Here is a 22,188-nt window from a genome sequence, read left to right on the forward strand (position 1 = left end):
ACTTGCACAATTCACAATGCTCAGACATTTATAAAATCTTGACAGCTTGCTGTTTCTCCTAAGGAGATACTTTGTCTGGGGACTATTAGTCCACATCTTTCTTTTCATCTTCTAACTGTGTTTTATGAGCACTTTATAGCTTAAAAAACTAATTCTTGAAGCATGTATAATATGCAGATAAAATCATACTATAGTTTTGTTACAGTTGCCAACTTAGCAGTGATAATAGGACAAAATTTCAATGTATTTTTTTAAATGTCAGAAAGCTACATTTCTTTTTCCTCACCTTTCTCACTAGAAAAAGTTAGTGTTGTTGTCAGACAGTCAGGGCTCAAACTTGGATTTTTAGACCAGAATACCTGTTCTGCAAACTAGATTCTTTCTTTAGTGATATACATTTCTCTAAATCTGCAGTTGTCATGTATTCAAAAGATTGTTTTGTCTGGATCTGCAGTCTTTTATGTTGCTGTGTGAGTGAATCTGAGAAAAAAATATAGCCAATATTTATACAGTGATGCTTTGATGCTAATTCTTTGGTTGTTTGAGCAAGTGTTGCCAGGGTAATGTTTTATTGTTTTGTTATATTCTTTTCATGACAGTCAGTGAAGCATGTGCTGTTAAAGTCAACATTTTAAGTTGTGCTATAGTCCCGTTTTTTATATGTGCATGATAATGGTTGTCATAGTCAAAAATCTAGATGCTTATTTAGGTAGAATAGCTGTATGCAGAGAAGTGCTGCAAGATTTAAGGTATCAGGATATCCTTTCTTTCCAGGACACCTTTCTTTCCTTAGTTACTGCTGTCTTGGTAATTTTCACCAAGTGTCCTGATGCACACACACTTTAACGACCCTTGCCATTAGAGAAATACAAGGAATTTCAACACCCATTTCTGTTCATTTTCATTAAAAAGATATAGCTCTTCCAATGTATTCTGTTAGGAAAATCCATCTGATTTGGAAATGATAAAGCTCCAAGAGACAAGGGAATATTACACATGGAGACACGCTTGAGTGGTAAGCCTGTCTCAAAAATGACAGTTGAGAAAGAGCTTTAAAAAGCTTTTGCTAATAAACATTGTTTTAATACATAAGGACACAAAATTCTTAATCTGCTCATCCTGAAAAGTTTCATATTTATTTTAAATCAAAATTGTTTCAGTTCTTTCCTTTACAACTAGAATTTTGTTTCATTTTTGAACGTGTGCTTTTTATTAATACTTTTTATAAAAGCTCCTGTGCAAAGACTAGATAAAGTCCCTCTCCTACCTACTAGTTATCAAATGTAGAAATCTATATTTGAGTTATATTTAATAAAGAAAAATAACCAGTTCTATGTGATATTCATCCTAAAACAGATCATGACATAGGCCAGATGAGTTACATTGTAAATGTGTTTACACTAACTATTGATGGTGAATAACTAAGATTAGATAAATCCTGCACTTTAGCCAAAGTCCAAGAAGACTTTGACTAAGGTGGATCTGACAGGATGATGGAAGTCTGCTATCACTTTCTGCAAAATAACTTTTCCTCCCTGTAAACATCTATAACTGTATTTTCCCTCTTTTTCTTTTCATTTTGTGCTGACTATACTATGTTCTATATTCTTTCTTCTTGCGTTTGATGAGAAAGACAGATTTTCACAGAGCTGGAAGCCTTCCCATGCTCTGAGTAATCCTGGTCATGAAAATTTGCGTAGTGTAAAAATGAAAGAATGAACTTAAAAATGGAATTTTGATGTATGTTTCTGATTTGAATCTTGTAGCTGCCATTTTGTTTTTGTTAGGTCTTTGATTTGTTTGGTTTTTTGTTTGTTTTAATAGACAAAAAAAAAAAAAAGGACTGTTTGCCGAGTGGAACAAGTGGCATTCTGTCATACATAAACCAATTCAAAAGTATCTTTGTAAAAATAAATCAAATAAAACATATCTAGAAATAAGAAATTCTGTTTTAGGTTAAGGATAACTTGGAAACCATTCTAAACAAATTGGCTGCTCAAACTTATATGATGTTTATGAATTCAATCTCTGTATATGTTTAAGTGAAAATATGCAGAATCTTCTCATAAGTTACATAAATTCATATTATTCGTTTGGAAGACTTTAGATAAATTTATACAATTAAAACATTCTGCAGTAGTATTTTTCTAAATACATTTATGTGTGAATAAAATTGACTTGCCAGACAAGTGCATCAAAATATTTTATGGATACTAATGTAAGATAGTAAGGCTCTAAATCTTGGTTCATGAGATCTAGCATGTTTTGAAGGAATCCAGTCTGCATTTTTGTTTGTCATCTATTTTATTTCTTTAGTTCAATGCAAGTGGAGAGATTTGCTTACAAAAGAGAAACTCTTTTGTAAGAGAAAAAAAAAAAAAGAGAAAGTGTTATTTTTAAACAGGTTAAGTGCATACATTGATGTGAATGGAATTTTCAACATTTAGTTTAAAAAAAAAATCGAAGAGGGTTGTTTTTTATTTTGATGGTATTGGATTTGGGGGGGTTGGGATTTTTTTAACTCTTGGGACTCCCTAGAATATCTGAGTTGGAAGGTACCCAAAAGGATCATCGAGTCCAAATCCTGGGTCCCCAAAGGACCACCCAAATAAATAAAAATAAAAATAAAAATAAAAATAAAAATAAATCAGACCATGTGTCTGTGAGCATTGTCCAAACACTTGAACTCTGACAGGCTTGGTTTTGTGACCACTTCCCTGGGGAGCCTGTTTCAGTGCTTGATCATACTCCTGGAGAAAAACCTTTTCCTGATGTCTAGCCTGAACCTCCCCTGTGGCACCTTCAAACCATTCCCTTGGGTCCTATCACTGGTCACCAGAAAGAAGAAATCAGCACCTGCCCTTCTGTTCCCCCTTCTGAGGAAGCTGTAGACTGTGACAAGGTGTCCCTTCAGTCTCCTCTTCTCCAGGCTGAACAAACCAAGTGATCAGATCCCTTTCTCCAGTATCTAGTCCTTCAGCTTGTACATATAAGCAGGGTTGCCCCCCGCCCAGGTGCAGAATCCGGCACTTGCTATGGTTAAACTTCATATTGTTGGTAATTGCTCAGTTCTCTAATTTGTCCAGATCTCTCTGCAAGGCCTCACCACCCTCGACGGAGTCAACAGCTCCACCCAATTTGGTATTATCCATGAATTTGCTCAAAAAACCTTCAAGTCCTTCATCCAAATCCTTTATGAAAGCATTGAAGAGGACTGGCCCTAAAAGGAGTCCTTGGGAACCCCACTAGTGACAGGTCACCAGCGTAATGTAACTCCATTTACAAGAACCCTCTGGGCCTGACACATCACCAATTGTTCACCATTTATTATGCTTTTATCTAACTGTATTCTGGTCATTTTGTCCAGAAGGATACTGTGAGAAACAGTATTGAAAGCTTTACTGAAGTCCAGAAAGACTACATCGACTGGCTTCCTTTGGTCAACTAGCTGGGTGATCTTGTCGTAGAAGGAAATTAAGTTAGCTAGACATGACCTTCCCCTAGTGAACCCATGTTGGCTCTGACCAATGACTGTGCTGTCATTTAGGTGTTTTTCAATAGCTCCCAGAATAATCTTCTCCATAATTTTACCAGGCACTTCAGTGAGACTGACAGGCCTGTAATTGCCAGGATCTTCTTTCTTGCCCTTCTCGAAAATTGGGACTCCATTTGCCAGCTTCCAGTCAGCTGGGACCTTTTCCGATTCTCAAGGCCGTTGAAAGATATTTGAGAGAGGTCCCATGGTGACTTCAAGCAGCTCTCTGAGTACTCTGAGATGAATCCCATCAGATCATGGACTTGTATGTATCCAGGTGGAGCAGCAAATCCTGCACAAATTCAGGGATAACTGGGAGTTTATTGTTTCTACAATCACGACTTCTGAGTCAGACTCCATGGATGATCACATTATTTCCACTCCCTAGTGCGATACAAGAGAGGAAACACTACATCTGAGGGCTAATGCAAATAATCACTCATTTTCTGTCAGAGATATAATACTTTTCATATTTTTTCAAGAGGATACTTAAAAACAGTCTTCTGTTTTGCCTCTTCCTCTCTCATAGCTTCGTGGTTGTTTTCCATGAAAGTGCCTCCAACTCCTCTCCATCTATATCCTCCATCTTTGAGCTGTCTTTCCAAGGTGTAGTTTTTCTGCTTGCATCTGCCTCTCCTTATGACTTTCTCAAATGACACTAATGTGAAGCTGAACTGATTTCTGACATCTGGCTGATGCCCAAAGGGTTGTGAACAGCTGAGGAAAAAAAAAAAAAAAAAGACTTGTTAATTTGTGTTTGCTGCTACTTCACAGCATCCTAAGCAGCTTCAGTTCCTGAAACTGTGTGTAAATCATGAAAGTAGCACTGCATTGCTGTATATTTGTTTGGCATTTCAATGTCTTTTGAGAACTCAATGGATTTGGGGGTCTTTAAGGGAAAATAAAACTACTGCTGCTGAAGTCTGTGGCTTGGGCTTCAATACTTCCTAGGAAAAGTAAATAAAGCAAGAACTGTGAATTATTTATACACACATGAAATGTTCTCTTCTGCCATTTTTCAGAAAAGAAAAATTCTCAGACCTGTACTTGCACAGTGCCTAGCAAATCTGGTGGCCAATTGTAATAAAATTTATTTTAAATAATAATTGTTGTAAGACAGCAAGAATGCATGTGATGACCCTGATCTATTCAGGACCTGCAAAATGTTGTACAATCAGGGAGGGAGAGAGACAGATCTCTTGGAAGCTGGCTGAACAGAGTAGCATTAAATCCCCCAGGAATTAGCAGTATCATATGCCTATCCCACTCGTATCTTCAAGATCAAGCTGTATTTTTCTCTGGAAGGATAAACACTTAAAACAAAACATCAAATTAATAACTGTTATAGTAAAACACTCTGCAGGCCACCAGATATCTACATTTCTGTGAACATTTTTCTCTTAGCGGACAGACTATGAGAAAAAACTGTGTAACAATGTTACCTGAATTTATTGAGCTTATAGAATGAGGTTTTAGTTTTAAAAGTGGTACTTAACCTGTAAAAAATAGAATATGAAACTCCTTTCATGAGGTCTAGGATTTAGACTAATAATCTCAGCAGACCTGTTGTTGTTGGAATTAGAATGGGCAGAACTTTAATGAAAAAAATCATTCCTCTTGCATCATCAGGCAACAGAGTGCTCTTACATAGTTTTTATTTTCCTCTTTAACTTCACCCAGCTCTACAACGTTTAAAATAGTGTTCCCTCTTCGTCCTATAGCCAAAGAAAGATAGATCAGGAGTAGATTCACTTAATCACTGTATAGTATTTAAAAAAAAAAAGGAAAATCATTATAAATGAAGAGAAGCACTGTGTAGTGGATACCTTTCCAAAATGCATATAAAAGAAAGATGGGGTGAGAGGGGGGGTGGAAGGGGGGAGGCAATGTATATTATTTAAAATCCTTTTCATATGTATTTTCCCAGATAATATTCAAAACTCTCTATCATGTTCAATAACGTTTATCAATGTCATGATGATAGATACTGAAGATTGAAGCTTGTGCTTTGAGATGCTCGTAACTGTGTATATGAAAGTTATACCACAGCAACCTTCCGTTTTACACTCTATTTGTGCAAGATAATTATTTTTTGTTCTGCATTCACATCCTTCAGATTTACAATTTAATGAACCACTCAAAAAGTATTAAATGTGGTCTATCCAATATTCCCCAGCCCTCCACTGTGTTGAATCTGGGGTAGGGGAATCAGAGTCACAGGCAGCCTCTCTCAGTTTGTCCCTGTAGGGCACTGAAGCAGTTTTCTCCACTCTCCCTAGGTCTCTTGACACAGCTGTGCTGAACACAGCAGTGTGGCAGGGTATGGTCAGTCCTTCACAACTGGCTTCTCTGACCACAGGGGATGGACTGTGTCAGGTCATTTCTTTTTCACCCTGCAACAGGGGACTGAGTTCAGGCAAGACATTATGTCCCTTTTCCTTTGGAAGATAAACTGGAGTTTTCCACTTTACCATCTGAAGAGAGAGCTCCTCATTACCTCAGATGTTTTCTGTTACTTTTCTTAGGAGTCATCATTGGTTTACATTTAGAGTTTGGAATATTAGGGATTCGTGTACCAACATAGCATAAATGTTATAAAGCTCACACATAACAAATGACTTCCAATGATTTGTACAGGGGGTACAATAGGATGTTCCCAGACTGATGTAGGAAACTTTAAATTAATACAAGTTGTTTTGTTATATTCAATGGCTCTTCTCTGGATATGAAGGATAAACCATTACTGAAGCTCATCTATCTATGACTACAATTTCCATATAGACTATTCTGAAGACTTTCCTTAAAGGAACAGTTTGTTGTTGCTCAGAGCACTTAAGTTCAGTTTAAAGTTTGATGAGTTGCCTTGGTGAGTCAAAGTTTAAATTCTTTTATGTATATGTATGTACAGCTAAATGATAAAGGTGTACATGTACAATTAAATGATAAAGGTGTACTAACTGCCTTTAAAGAGTAGCCTAGCTAAGTAAATACACAAGCCATAAATAGCAAAACACAAATATATATTTTTTATGATGCAAGTAACTTGCTCTGAATCTTGACGTTTGAGAATTTATAAGCGTGGATTTTAATTTTTTTTTCCCCATCATAACAACGCTTACGTGATCATGAAACCAGATAGCAGGATACCTAAGTCAGAAGTAAAATCTCCAATTGGCTTCTCCAGGCAAAATGACATTTGCCTCTTGTGTAGAGAGAATGCTTAGTCACAAAATTCCTCATGACTCTTTTTCAACCTTTTTGTCATTATTACACACATATAAGATGTCAGCTCTCTTACTGGAATTAAATACAACAAACAAAAAAAAAAAGAAAGAAAAAGCTTTAGACTTTGTAAAGCATTTTCCCTGAAAATATATACATAATAAATTCTGTAAAAACATTGTTGTGAACCTGAACTCTACCTGTCTGCAGTCTAAAGAACCTCTGAAAAGGATATGCAAAATTCAAAGATCAACATGATCACAGTCCTCAGTAAAGGCTTCTTTACGACTTATCATCTTTACTTCTCCTTACACATGTTAATTGTACTCAGGAAAACTATTCTGGTCCTCCCTAGTGCACATGGGGGTTGTACTGGTTGCTGTTTTTTATGTGGCCACACTCATGTAGAATAGACATGACTGAGGGGTCCTCCACAGCCCCCTGAGAGCAGAATCTGTCTCGGGACTACAAGAAAACACCACATTCTGCACTCACCGTGGGTACCTTTTCTTCTTCGTCGTCCTGCTTCCAAGATATCAGGCAGCAAATTATCCCTTGGTTTGCAAGAAACTTCATGTACAGTCATATGCATTCAGGAAAATCAGGGAAATATCTACTATAAAATAAAATAAAACAAGACATTTTGTTTTGTTTTGTTTTGCTCTACCAAACTGGCATTTACAGTCCTACTATTTTTTCCCTATATAGAAAGCTGAGGATTAGAATAGGAATAGTTTGAATAGGCTTCACCTTACTTTTTTGGGCAAGCAAGATTGTGTACTGCTCATGAAATAGATTTAGGCATGCTTTCAGCTTTGCTGTCTGCCATAGTCATACAGTTAGAATAGGACTACAGTAAGCAAAATGTTCAAATTAAAACAAGTATGATTCACTATATTTTAAACAGATTTCCAAAAATTTTGGCTTCATTTTGCCTTTGAGAGAGCTTTGAATGTCATTGTGAACCATGCCTCATTCTTGAGATTTCTCTCTCTCATAAGGTCCATGAGGTTTTTGAAACCTGTATAGGCTTCTCAGGTACACTTGAGCTTTATCTAACCTGGATGTAAATTTTTAACAATAAATTTTAACAATAAATTTTTAACAATAGAGGATATGGCTGAATTACTTCTGTGCCTTGGTACAACACAGAGACATGACCTCAAAAAATCTTAATGGCTACACAAATTCAAACACTGCTTCTGTGATCACTGTTCCAAATCTTGATTAAAAAAAAAAAAAAAAAAAAAAGTCCTAAATTCAATACATTTAAATCAACACTTTAAATAAAAGATGGTGTTTTAACTACAGTATTTTTCAGCATTCACATCCCAAAAGATTTTCAAAATGATTAATAAAGGAATAATTAGACAGTTCTGTCACTCTGATACTGGTAAAAAAATAAATATGAATCCTATCTCTTTAAAATGCTTACTTACTTCTGCATTATGTCATCTTGTATCATCATGTAACAGTACTATGGGAAGATTTCTATACTGCAAGGCTTGTCTTCCTACATATTAGGTTTTAAGGACCAGATCTTGCAATTTTTTTAACATGTAGATTTAACACTACAGAGAGAGCAAGTTTCCTGTGGCTCAGTGGGAACGTTCCCAAGTACAAAGTCAAGTATGTACAGGTCATTGCACATACCAGAGAGCTAATATAGATGTAGATGGTTGTAGAGTGTGGTTTTTGTTATTCTTTTACCTTTTTTTTTTCTGCAAATCATCATCAAGCATATAGTAAATATTAATTTATGCATAGTGTACGTACAAATATATGTGAATAGATACAGGTCTGCATGTGTGTATATGCACAATAAACATCAAATGTTCTTATAATATGTCTACAAGTGCCAATGGCATCCTGGCCTGCATCAGAAATAGTGTGGTCAGCAGGACTGGAAAAGTGATTGTTCATTTGCACTTGGCACTGGTGACACTGCACCTCAGGTACTTTGTTCAGTTTTGGGCCCCTCACTAGAAGGACATTGAGGTGCTTGAGCATGTATAGAGAACAGCAATGAAGTTGGTGAAGGGACTAGAAAACAAGTCTTATGAGGAGCAGCTGAGGGAAGTGGGGTCATTTAGTCTGGAGGAGTCTGAGGAGAGACCTCAGCACTTCCTAGAACTGCCTGAAAGAAGGTTGCAGTGAGGTGGGCATCAGTCTGCTTTTTTCAGGATTTGAGGAAATGTGCACCAGAGGTGCACCAGAGGAAGTTTAGATTGGATGTAAGGAAGAACTGCTTTATGAAGAAGGTGGTCAAGCATTGGAACAGGCTGCCTAGGGAAGTAGTGGGGTCCCTATCCATAGAGGTATTTAAGAGACTTGTGGATGTGGCACTAAGAGTCATGGTTTAGCGGTGGAATTTAAAACGTAAAACTTCAGGCAAGTGCAGAGGTATCAGTAGAACTGTTCTCAGGATTAAAATTGTGTCCAGGTTGTCTAGATACATAGGCTGGGTAAGATTTGTTTCCATTCTATCCAAAGAAGGAGCTCTCTCTATCTTTCTCAGTTTATAGGTACCAAATCTAGCATCATGAAAACTAAGTGGTCTATAAAAATAAATATTGAAAATAACAGTTTAATACTGAAAAGTAATAGAATCATAGCACGACTTAGGTTGGAAGTGATCTCTGAAGATTATCAGTTCATGCGTTACTAACTAGATGAGGTGTCCCAGGGTTCTGTCCAGTCAAGGTCTGAAACGGTCTTCAGTAAAAGAGAACATATTGCTGGGATAACTGTCACAGAAAGTTATCCAGTATTCAGGCTGTGAATTTTAAAATATACCTTTGTGATTATTAAATTTGCCAGCATATGGATATGACACTTACCTTTCTCTTTAGATCAGGCAATATGAATGACATCTACTTAGTTACTGTGAATTCACATGGCCACATAACTTTTTAAAGTTATTAGAATAGGCTTGTACTGTCACAGATATCAGAGAAGTCTGATCTATCTATGATGTAATGCACCATGATGTTCAGTGACGACCATATGGTCTTCAACTGCAATGACAGTTGTCTATTTTTTAATATGACCTATAGTTCATCTTATGCTTAAAAAGCAAGTAAACAAAAGAAAAACTATAGATTCTGCATTAGTATGCATTTGTCCAAATGGCTGTATCATTTGAGTCTAGATTAAACTGATTTCAGCATGAGTTGAAGGTACTGCTTATTGAAGTAATCATGTTGGTTGAATGGGATTGTATGTGTAATAGGCTTCATTTCTTCAGGATAGGCTTAGCTGAGGTTAATTTTATAGTCTGAGTGTCCTGGGATGGTTGTTGTAGAGAATAGGTAGCGAATTTCACTATGAAGTACAAACTTCTTGAAATATTGTATCTTATGTACTGTGAAAGTGGGGATTATTCATGGGAATGGCTCTAGAAAGTAGGTAACTAGTTTGTTCCTTTTGGGCTTTTTACCTTGAAGACTGTTCAGATGGCTTTCTAACCTCAGTTAGCTCCCCCACAAAGAGATGACATAAACATGAAGAAATAAACAGTTCTTTTCTGATTTTGCCTATTTTCACTCATTAATATGAGTGAATGAAATTTTCAATAGACTAAAATACTTGAATAGCATTTTAGGCTTTGTCGAATGATGTAAGAAAGGTCACACAAAAGTTCTTGTCAAGAAGCACCAAATATTGTTCTGAAGGAGAATTTTTATCTCTGAGAGCAGAATTATCATTAATTTTCCAGTAAGCAGATCTGAATGGTCAGATACCTGCTACAGAGGTTAAAGAATAGGGCACTGATTTCTTACCAATTCTTCAAAAATTCGCTGAAGAAATTCGCTGATTTCTTCAGTCTACCAACAAATTAGATTTATTCAGTTAATACCTCTGAACTTGGCAACAGCTTTGAATACCACTGTTTATGAAACCTGACTTTCTTTTTTTATGCTAGCAAATCTGAATACATGTTCTTATTTTGGAATTCACCTTGAAATTAAATGCTGTACTGGTCACATCAGAACTGAATGCAGAATTTCCTACTTTACTAAAGCTTTGACTGGAGACTCGTTAAGAAGGTTTGGATTCTAATGATGTGGGTATTTAGGAAAATGTCTTGTTTCATGTGATCTAAACAGGAAGATCACTTAAAAGCCCAATGTAACTAACCAGATCAAAAAATAAAGTTGCTACAAGTTGTAAGCTCAGGAATAATAGTATTAGATACTCTGACTGTTTTAGACTTACTGAACTTTCAGCTATTTCTAGCAGGTAAGTCTACAGAATTAGCTGAAACTGCATTTTATTTTAGTGCTTCCACAGAAGATTGAAATTGTAGTCTCAGATATCCTTCTCACTGTTCACATCTAGCTGTGAAATGTAGGCCAGTTTGGTGGACATGCGGGTCATTATTCATGATTATCATCTGATGCAGTCATGGACACTCCAGGAGGTGTAGGTTGGTTGTGTGTGTACCTAGAGGGTTTTTCGCAGGTGATGCTTTTTCTTTTTGCACTCCATAATTTTTATTTTTTTTTCAGATGTGCCACAGCCTCACAAAGGGCTTTTTTATATGGAAACCCAGCAGAGAGAGGAAAGGGTCCACCATTTAGGATATAGCTTGAAAATCTGTCCCTGTGTATGCGGTTCACAGCAAACAGTAGTTGAAGCACTCATCCCAAGCCAGAACATATACATGTTCTAGAGCTTTGGTTTTGGATTCTCTCCCTGTCAACCCAGCTATCTCCTCTGATAAATTTTAATGCTTATTATTTTTCTCCAAGAGGAAAAACAAGCTGTAATAGAAAGTTTCATTAATATTAATTTTAATAGGTTATAGTCACTAGACTACAAAGTACTAAGTAGGTGTTATAATATTAAATGCTTTCTTGAATAGAATCAATATTTTATCAACATGCATGAGATGGGAATTGCCGCATTACTTATACTGCATAATTTATTCATTAATTTGGTATCTCAAAATTTGAATATGACAAAATATACTTGCCTTAATGTACATAGTTCGAAGACAATTTTAGAAATAATGCACAGGTTTCACACTTTTTCTTGAACATTTTTATTTCAGTTCTCTTCTCTTGAACTTGACATGAATATGGTTGCATAGGAAATTACTATAGCTGTAAGAAAACAGCCTTACATCATTGAAAGATCAGAGATCACTCATTTCTAGTTATGTAAAGTTTCGTGGCCTGAATAGTCAAAATATTGGACTTTAAACCTATTAGTTACTAGAATTAAGCACTGTTAATTTTACACCTTTCATTAATAAACCTTTCATCATAGTTTTCCAAGAGAGAAAAAGGGGGAAATGTTTAAAACATAATTTGAAATAAATTGCTAAGATTACTTGGAGATTAGTGCTGTTAAAACAATTAGGTACAGAAAAGATGAATTAGATAACAGCGCAGATGCAGCAGTCAAAAGTATACAGTAGTCCTCCTTTTCACATGAAAGGACAAAATTGTCAGAAAACATCATATATAGTGTACATATTGTATGTATATAAATCAATGTGCAATAAGTGTGTAAATAATTTACACATTAATCCACGTGCATGTGTTTCCAACTTTTTTTAATAGTTGCATATGTAAAAACATTGAAATTAAATTTAATGAGTGTTAGGCTAGTAATAAAGAAAGATGTACAGGACAAATACTGAATACATAAAGTTCATAATGTGTGTGTTTTGTTGTGCTGAGATATCGTTCATTTAAAACATCGTCATGCTGACATAATGTGGGCTGTGTCTTCCTTACAAAATTCTGGATTAACAGTGTTTTGAAAATCCGTCTAAACATTATCCATGAGTTGGCCACAAAGTTGCTTTGCATGGAAATGTTCTTTTCAAAAGTAGCTACTTTGTATGAAGTGAAATTTCCTTTAAAAACAATAAAAAAGCATTATGAAAATGCTTTCAAATATTTAAGGGTGTGAATTTGAAGAACGGAAATTTGAGACAAGCAATGTAAGAATTTGTCGGTAATGGCAGAATTGGGAGTTTTGCTTAAAATTCCAGATTTACTCTTTTTCTTCCCACTAATAACATAATTATACTTTAAAGCATTGAAAGTCTAAAGTGCTTTCAAATATTTAAAAATTGTTAAAAATCATAACGTGAGGTGCATTGGCAATATTTTTCATAGACAGAGAAAGATGCATACATGCCTGTGGCTAATATTAAAAATACTGAAAACATGCACATTTTAATTTCCTGCACAACATAGTCAAGTTTAAATTCATCTTAAGTTATAACAGTAAAGTCATTATAAAACCCACATTGCATTATGTTGTATATTCAGATGTTATATGGTGCTATTACAAATGCTTGAATATTAAAATACTGCCTATTCAGAACTCTAAAAATACTGTCTATTCAGAACTCTATCAGTTATATATATATATACTCTATCAATACCAGGTTTACCGAAGTGAGGTGGTAAATAGTCACAGAAATAAAGTTTTGGTCAAAACAGTCTACAACTGTTTCTTCTAAGATGGCAGTCAGGGTAGATTGAACCAGATGTCTAAAATGTATTTCTAAAACTTTTTGAAAAAATTCTGCTGTTAATTTCCTCTAAAGTAAATATTGAGATCTCAAGGAATGTAACCTAGTTAGATTGCCTACAGAATAATTTTTTATGTTGGGCTCTGCAAAAATACATGAAAAGGTAATGTAAAATGAAGGAAAATGGCATTTAATGTTAAAAAAGATTCTTTAAAAGGGACTTTCAGATTTTTAACAACATATAACTTTTTGCATACTATTTTCCACTATTATGATTGTTTGGTACAATAGAGAAGTCTGAGTCAGCTTGAAAAAATTATCTGTTTAATAGGTAAATTCTTCCTTACGATTTACTACTTTCTTGTGTGTCTGTCCATAAACTGGTTAAATTTGAGTAATTTGGGGGAGAAAATCCTACTTTCCTTCTTCCTTGTGAAGGGGTCTATCTTGCTTTAGGTAGGGAACTCAGTTTAAAGCTAGCCATCAAGGTACAATTATTTATCCACAGTTATCTGACTGTTTGACAATGTGTCAGAGTTCACTTCTGCAGAGCACGGTACAGAACACACAAATGATTTAATATTTGGTTGTTCTCGGCACTATATTAGCCAAGAGATGTAACGATACTTTTAATTTTTTCTTTGTGAATGTCAGTTGAGCCACATTTTTTTTCTCTCTGATCAGCTTGCTTGAATGACAATTAATAACATTCATCTTATTAACATGGTGTAATTTAAATATACTGTAGCACTTTACAAAATTCTGTTCCATTCAGCAGAATCTTTGAATCCCTTTTTCAGATGACCGTTGCTGCTGGTACGAGCATTGAGAATAACATTCAAAGGACCATATCCTGCCCTAATGTATGTTTTACATATCTTGGATTTTTGTATAATTTAAATGCAAAACATCCTTATGTGAATTTGATATTTTGTTGCCCACGGGAGCTTGTGCATCTTGAGGTTACTTCATAATATATATTTCAGGGTCACTGAATATTGTACTACAAGTGAGGTCTCAGCCTATAAAAATACTGAACTAGTGTCATTTTTCTATATGATTTGATGGCACTACTAAATAAAGACAATGATAATATATTCACAGTTCCTTCTGAATTTACCTTGCTTCTCTCCCAGCTCAATGCTCTTGTCAGTTGAAATGACTAGAACAGCAGTAGACAAAATGAGGAAAGCAATGAGAAGCTATATTTATTCTACTTAACATTGTTCTAAATTGGATTTTAATATGAAGATGTGTAATACTAATTTTGGAAGAAAGGTAATTTCATTTTTCTTGCTTAAACAAATATATCCTATGATTTAAAATAGAAGAAAGGAAGAGTTACTACTGCTGATAAAAACAGAATAAGAAATCAATTTTTCTTAACAGAAAAAGCAATTTATTCACTTGTAGTATAATAGGTAATGTATCATTTTTTACTAAATCTGTTCAGAAAATGGAAAGTCATTGAGCCAAAATTGAGCTTGTATACATTAATGGGGTAACATGAATGGGAATTTGGGATGTACTGCTGAGAAAATATTTTAGCTCTTTGTTATATAGAAACCATTTTATCATGTAATGTGTTTAGTAATTTACTTTACAGCTAAAAAATATCTTATTTATAGGGGAACTGTCAGAAGGAGATCTGGATAAATATTTCCATCACCTTAAGTTCTTTTAAGATAAAACATATAACCAAAGTACAAGTACTATACAGTTAAGAGAAAAAATACTGTGATTTAATATTGGCAAGAACTTAGTTCATCCACACTACCTGGAAAAGTAAAACAAACACAAACAAACAAAATAATAAACTTTACTCTTTTTTTTTCTGGAAAGTTTATGTTTGAGAAATTCTTTATGCCACAATATGAGAAAATAATGCATCTGACTGCCTGAATCATTATGGATTTCTGGATACGTCCCTTGAATGGACCAATACAATAACTTCTTGACTATGATTTGTACTGCTAGATTCATTTCAGGCTTGCTTATGTGCAGAGGAAAAAAGACCCTCAATATACAATATATGATTAATCCCCAATCTCTTCCAGATTTTCAGCATGATTTTAACTTTGGCAGGGCAATCTTAGCATTTCAGTCTGCAAATAGTACCATTTTTAATGAAAGACAATAATTCACAAGTATGAAAAACTGCAGGATTTCAGATTTAGGTATTTTGGTATGTACCATTACTCCAGAGTTGTTTGGGGCATTTTATTATTTTATTATTTTAAATTACATTAAGACAGGCTCTAAATAGATGCTTCTTAAAAGAATGACATAAATCAACATCACATAGATTACCTTTTCATTCTTTGGATTATATTCAATACCACCAAAATCAGTATGGGATTCATTAACTCGTGTTGAACAAGAATGTCCTTATTCCTGCCTTTAGAATTCACAAGAACCATCATTGTAAACTACAGTTCCTAATGATACCTCTCCCCTTTAAAAAAAAAAAAAAAAAAAAAAAAAAAAAAGTAGTTTATTCTCTTTGGACTCCTGTAATTTTTATTTTTATTTTTTTCCTCCAAAAAGAAATATATCAAAATCCACAAGAATGGGAATAAAATTTAGAATTTGTTACATGCTCTTCTAACTGCATCTTCTGATTTTCCTGCCTAAAATTTAATGTCAAATTTAATTTAGTTGTCTCTGCTCCAGAGACAGTGGAAGCTAGAGTCATTATCACCTGTCAGCTCTCTGAAAATATCAGTCTTTGTCCATGTACTAAAAAGGGGATCTAAAAGGTCATGTTGGCTTAGACATCTTGCTTATAGGTTATTAAAATTATGTAATACAATCTCTGCTTTCCCAGTTTAACTTGTTACTTATAGCAAAATTTACTTCACTAAGCTGTAGCCCTCTAAAAGACTGGTGTGAATTAAGCTATGATACAGCTTCTTCCAATGAAGAAAACAAGGTACACCATTTCAAGAATCATCCCCTTAAAATGACGGAGGAATTGTGACTGAATGGTCTTTTTTTCTTAACTTAATCAGTAGGTTAGGTGAATAGCTTAAACTAGACATTAAGTCTCAAAGCTGAAACTTGGAAAAAAATGTAATTCCTGTCTGGATAACAGTGAAAAATCTTGCAATGCAATTGGAAGACTGGGCTTCAGTATTTCCCTCTGAATTCTCTCCACAAACTAAAAAGTCTTAAATGCTCTTTAATAAAAAAGTGAGTTCACATTCTAGATTTCACTTTTAGTGTGAACACTGAAAATAAAACTTTTCACGCTTAAAACTACTATTTTTCTCCTGCTGAGAAAATCATTCACAAATGGTGTGAAACAATCTCTTTCAATTGTTATTTACTTTCACCCAAAGCCATTTTTAATTGGCCACGAGATCTAATATTAGATTCTTACTGTATGAATGCGTGGAAGCAACCAAATTCTTAACTCTGAAGACTTCTAATGAGGACATATTGTATTTTTTCTATTTCAAATTTTGAAATAATTCTCAATGAAAGTTTATCTTGTGCAGATGATCTTTATACTTGAACTCTGCAAATTTATTTCCTATTTTATCATATTTCTGAATTTATAACAAAGCTTCTGGTTCAGAGACGGAATATGTTCCTTACCAACATCTACATGTCATCTAAAAACACATAGCCTGCAGCAAGGGTAAAGAGTGGAAGTATGCACTTACCCCTTCACCCAGCATCTTGCAGGGTAGAAAGGGAAGGAAGAACATACTTTACATGTTCTTCTCTTGGCACAAGATCCTCCTGGGACACTGTAACAAATACAAAAGCAGATCCAGCTTCAGTTTTTAAAAAATAGTGTAACTGAAAAGAGTCATCCAAAAAAATCATGAATAATTGACTTTTTTTTATTCATTCCTAAATCCTATAGTCTCTTGATGTTTGAGAACCATTTATGAAGTCCCTCATTACTGAATAAAGCACAGTTTCTTAGACTTTTTTGCAAGCACACTTTTATATTAACATATTAATATAGAATGTATTGTTCATGAGTCATGTATGCTAAAACATGAAAAAAACACTTTATTACACCTAAGTAACATCTATTAATGATATTAATAATTAAACTAAGAAGCTATTTAAATATAAAGACTGTAGTACATTATTTTACTTCGTAGAAATACATTGCAGAGCTTGCAATAAAACTTAACAACAAAAAGAAACTGCTATATATTCAAATTTGAGAACTCAGAAATTATGAGGAATTAAGGTGAAATTTTGTGGGCAGTTTTCCACAATGAAAAAATATAATTTCCATGCTGTTATTCTGTGAAGTTTACACCTTTACAGTCTTCATTATAGGCCTCAATTTACCTTTATTACCACATAAACTTTCTGTATTCTATTTCTCATTATTATAAATTGTTTACATGAGAAAAGCTGAGTGAAGAAATTTATATTATAGACAATAGTAATATGCTATTACAGTTTATTCCCTTCTCTTGCATATTGTTTAGTAGGAAAGTAAGAAGCACTTACTCTCTTTCATGCAAGAAAGATATCATAAACCTTGATCATATCTGTGCATGTGTATTATTTTTATATATTAGCTGTTGAACAATTAATACATTTGCTGTACACTTTGAAAACAAGAAACTTTTTATTGATAAGAAGTAATTTCTGTAGATATACTCTTAGAGTTCACATGAGTTCTAATATGCCTGGATGGACATCAGTGATGGATATAGAGTCATTTAGATGGAACAGTCTAGCGTACTCTGATATTTCTATGCCATTACTCGATGTCTGGAAACAATGCAAGCTAATGGTCAGAACAAATCCAAGACACTTTGTATGCAGATCCAATTGCTGTAGTTGTGTGACCTTGAGATTCTGCAAAATAGGGGTATTAATACTTCTTTAGAGCTCCTTAATGTAAACAGTAAAAATGTAAACAACAAAATATAAAAGGCAGGTATTAAACATTGTGTTTTCTTCATTCAAGACAGCAGAACTTAAAGGGGGGGGGGGGAGGAAGGGTGAGAGCTGTTAATGTGCTCTGTATAATAAAATAAAACATCTTTCACTGTATATATTTGAAAACAAAACTAATTATTTCATTTCGAACAAGTACAAAACAGTGCACCATTCTGCTACTGTTTCCATGGAAAAGACACATTTGTTCTGTCTAAAGGGATGCACACCTTAAGAATTCTTGACAGAGATTTCACAAGTTTGAAAGTAAATACTTTGGAAATTCAGAGCCTTTAAAATGCCAGTGTATGTGATTTGGGCTGCTTTGTTTGGGCAGATGTTTTTATTAGTTGTGTAGCTTAATGAGAGTAAATTTTTAACATAAATGTTTTTGAGTGTCTTATGGCTTTAGGCAAGATATATGGCATGTATAGAGATATTTTATACAGAAGTTCTGTATGAAAACAGCAGTTTGCGTATGCTTTATCAAATTCTACTGCTATGCAATGTCTTTTAAAATGTTTTTTTCATTCATCAGCAATCTTAATTCTTTACACTATTTCTAAAGTTTTTGAGGGGATGGTTACAGTGAGGAAGAGAGATGAGAGAAAGCTTTGAGAGAAAGCTTTGATAAAATACAGATACCTTAAAATATTTTAAATGAGAATGAAACTGCATTTCCCGTGTTTTTTTGATATAAATAAAGATGTTCATGTGAATAGGCTGAGCATTTAAGCCAAATGCCTTTATTTTCAGAAAAGCTGAAATCTTTTTTTTTTTTTTTTTTTTTTTTTTTCCTGTCCTGGGAATGTTTCTGAGATTGAGAGGGGAAAAAAAATAATAATCCAGAACTACTGGACATAGGAACAAAAAGTCAGAAGCCTAAACATAATTGAAATCTCCAACCTTTGTCAGGGAGCTATGAAAGCTCCTTGACCTTTTAGCTGAACACCTTCAGCTCTTTCAGCCTTCACAGGATTCAGGGATTTACCAAAGAGTGGCCTACCTCTTGAAGGTACAAACAGATTTTATGTGATTGGCACACCTTCAGGTGTCAGACCCCGTTAGCATTCAGATGTGTTACTTTATCCATGGGTAAAAAAAAAAAAAAAAAAAAAGTGGATTTCTGTTCTCAAGCTTTTATCCAAACTCTGTACTTCTGATTTTAGGAGTTACTTCATTAACAAATAAACTTCTAAGCAGAAAAGCAAATTCAGTTAGTTCTCACTGCCGATGACAATATTTTTAACATGACACTAAGTTTTTAGCTGTCATCTCCTATTTCCATGCCACAGGGCCAGCAAATTGCACGGTGTAGACCTCTTGTCAGGCAATTAGCTGTCAGATCTGCCATTTGCCCAGCTGTGCCAAGTGTGTTAAATCCAAAGGTAGAAAGAGAGAGCAGCAGTGCACTACAAATGGGGAAATGTGTCGCTAGCAAATATGTGTCTTAGAAACAGCATGCTGTCCTGTTCCTCAAGTGTGTGACCACACACACCCATGGTAATGTTGACATGGACAGTGACTGTGTCCCAGCATAGCACTCCAACATGTTTCTGTGCCGTTTGGACTGACACAGTCCCAATGCATTGATTCCAGTGATATGAGAGATTAAACATTGCAAAACGGAAATCAGAAATTAAGAGCTGTAGCACTGTTCACAAGCAATTCACAAGGAACAATGCTCAGATGATATCTGAGTTGTTCCACACTTTTTTAATTTTGATTTTTAATATGCACTAGGAACGGACTCGATGCCATATGGTTAGATCTGTTACCAACTACAGCATACCAATTTATAGCTTACCTGTTGTACCCTGGGAGAGGAAACCACTTAAAAATCAATATAACGATGAACAAAAGTGTATTAAAAAAGCGTTGCCTAGGTTCACAGAAACTGGATGCTACTAGATAGCTTTACTGAGCAGGTCCGCAGGTATGACGTACCCAGGACCCTGTCTGTGGTGCCCTGGGAGGCTTCACGTTGTTGTGGGCTGACCTTGACCTCCCCGCTGTGCATGGGGGCCACACGGGCTGGCTATCTGCTCCAGCATCTGGAGCACCTCCTCCTCTTCTGACCATACCATTCCCTCTGCTGTTTCTTGCTCTTTTTGTTTTCTCCTCCTTTCTTTTTCCCTCTTTATTAAATAGTTTCCCCAAGGTGCCCCCAGGGTGGCTGCTGGGCCCAGATGAGCCCTGTGGTGAGGCCACTGGAGCTGGCTGGAACCAGCCATGTCCGGCACGGGGCAGCCCCGGTCTCTCCTCACAGAGGCCCTGCAGCCCCCTGACACTGCCAGGGCACCTGCACACAGTTCACCTGTGTAGCCATATGCTAAGCATCCCTCATGTACTCAAATCTACAAACAGGTATGAGCGCTGCCCGTGTCCACCTTATAACCAATGTGAAAATGTCTAGCTTTTAGGCATTATTTTGGTTGTTTGATAATGTTTTGCCTCTGTATTAATAATGAGACAAATCTTAATGTAATCACCAGAATACAGATGGGAATATATTGTCCCAAGGCAGAGATGTAATGCGTTTTTCTAGTTAACAGTGATGCTCCTTGATGCTTTCAGCTCTTAAGGAATAGGCATTTGTCTTGGAGAACAGGTACATTAGAGCCACTAATTGGTAATGACTGAGAACTACCTCATTTGGCAAAGGCTAATTGGCAAATTCTTTTGCAAGGATATAAGAATGTCACTTATCCCTTTGCTCTGTTACTCTGCCATTTGCCCAAATGTTACTGCTGAGACTTTCCTGACCACTTTTTATACTGAGTTAAGAGGGCTGGAAAGAGAGTTTGACTCTTTTCTGCAGCTGCTAGCAGTCTCAGTCATCATCCACTTCTAATAATATCAACTCAGCTTTATTTAGTTTCAAGGCCCTGTATTCACTTTCACACCATCTTGAATCAAAATGAAGTTTACATTCTAACGTTCTCACATTCCTAGCATTCTTACTGGTCCTAATGAAAAAGCCACCAAACACAAAACCAGCAAAGGTCAAAACTGTCCCTTTGACCAATCAGACAGTGGAAGAAATTATCCTCAAAAAATGACTAGTGTGCTTCTTGGCAAATATAAGCCTAAATGGATTTAGAAAATCCTTTTAAATGTTTATTTATCTGCCTTTGCCACATGGCTGTTATGTACTGTGATTTTGTTAGCATTACAATGTGAAGTTATGTTTAATCTATTCAAGGCATGGATAATTGCCACTCACTGTGATCAGTGAAAGTCTGTGGTAAAAAGCTCAGACTGTCATTTGAGACTAGGATTTGAACTATTTGAGATATCTAGCAGCTTCTTAGTCATAATCTTTTGTGTGTATTTGTTTGTTTTAAATAGTGTTAATGTGCTGATGTTTCAATTAAATGTAAACATCTGATTAAACATCTTCAGCTCTAATTTTTATAAAAAAGAATTAACGCTGGTTGCTTGTAGCCTGATCAGTGCATCAAATCGCAGGCTTATTTTTCCACAAACAATACCACCATTATTTTTTGCTTTAATTACATGTACATTTTTATAACTGCTAAAGATGTTGACTGATTCCTGGAAGTTTAAATAGTCAGTTGTGAAAGGAATGTTACTCACCATCTACAATACTTCTCAAACCCCAATAAGATGAAATGTTCCCAAATTGCAGGCTATAATGACAATAAACAGTAAGTTCATAGAGCATCAGTCCTTGCTTCTTCTGTTTAATATGGATGTTCAACAGTTTAGCAGTGTTGTCCTGGTACGAAACTTTCAGAATGTCAAATTGTATCTTTATGTGGTGAAGTATATAAACACAAGGGTTATCTCACAATTGTGCTTCAGGTGTTCAATGGGTCTTCATGTTACCCTGTGACTCTTGTTTGCTGCTCACAGCTGTGATCAAAGCACATTGCTGTTCCCACCTGCCTTGTGTGCCTGGGTGTTCCTCTCCCTGGAAACAATGACCAGAGATACAAACCATGCTGATTTGAGTGGGGATGTGCCTGGGACAATTTAACCCAGCAAATGGAAA

The 22,188-nt window shown here is 35.3% G+C and overlaps 1 protein-coding gene across 3 annotated transcripts in view; it reads left to right on the top strand.

Moving 5' to 3' along the window:
• The window catches only part of PPFIA2 (PTPRF interacting protein alpha 2), a 335,557-nt gene that overhangs the window by 157,726 nt on the left and 155,643 nt on the right, over window positions 1-22,188 (top strand). For all 3 annotated transcript variants that reach the window (XM_050715798.1, XM_050715803.1, XM_050715800.1), the window contains one exon: window positions 14,054-14,116. In XM_050715798.1, the coding sequence (XP_050571755.1) occupies window positions 14,054-14,116 (63 nt within the window). The remainder of the gene's footprint in view (window positions 1-14,053; window positions 14,117-22,188) is intronic.

This window comes from Cygnus atratus, chromosome 1 (assembly GCF_013377495.2).
Source record: "Cygnus atratus isolate AKBS03 ecotype Queensland, Australia chromosome 1, CAtr_DNAZoo_HiC_assembly, whole genome shotgun sequence".
Classification (NCBI taxonomy): Eukaryota; Metazoa; Chordata; class Aves; order Anseriformes; family Anatidae; genus Cygnus; species Cygnus atratus.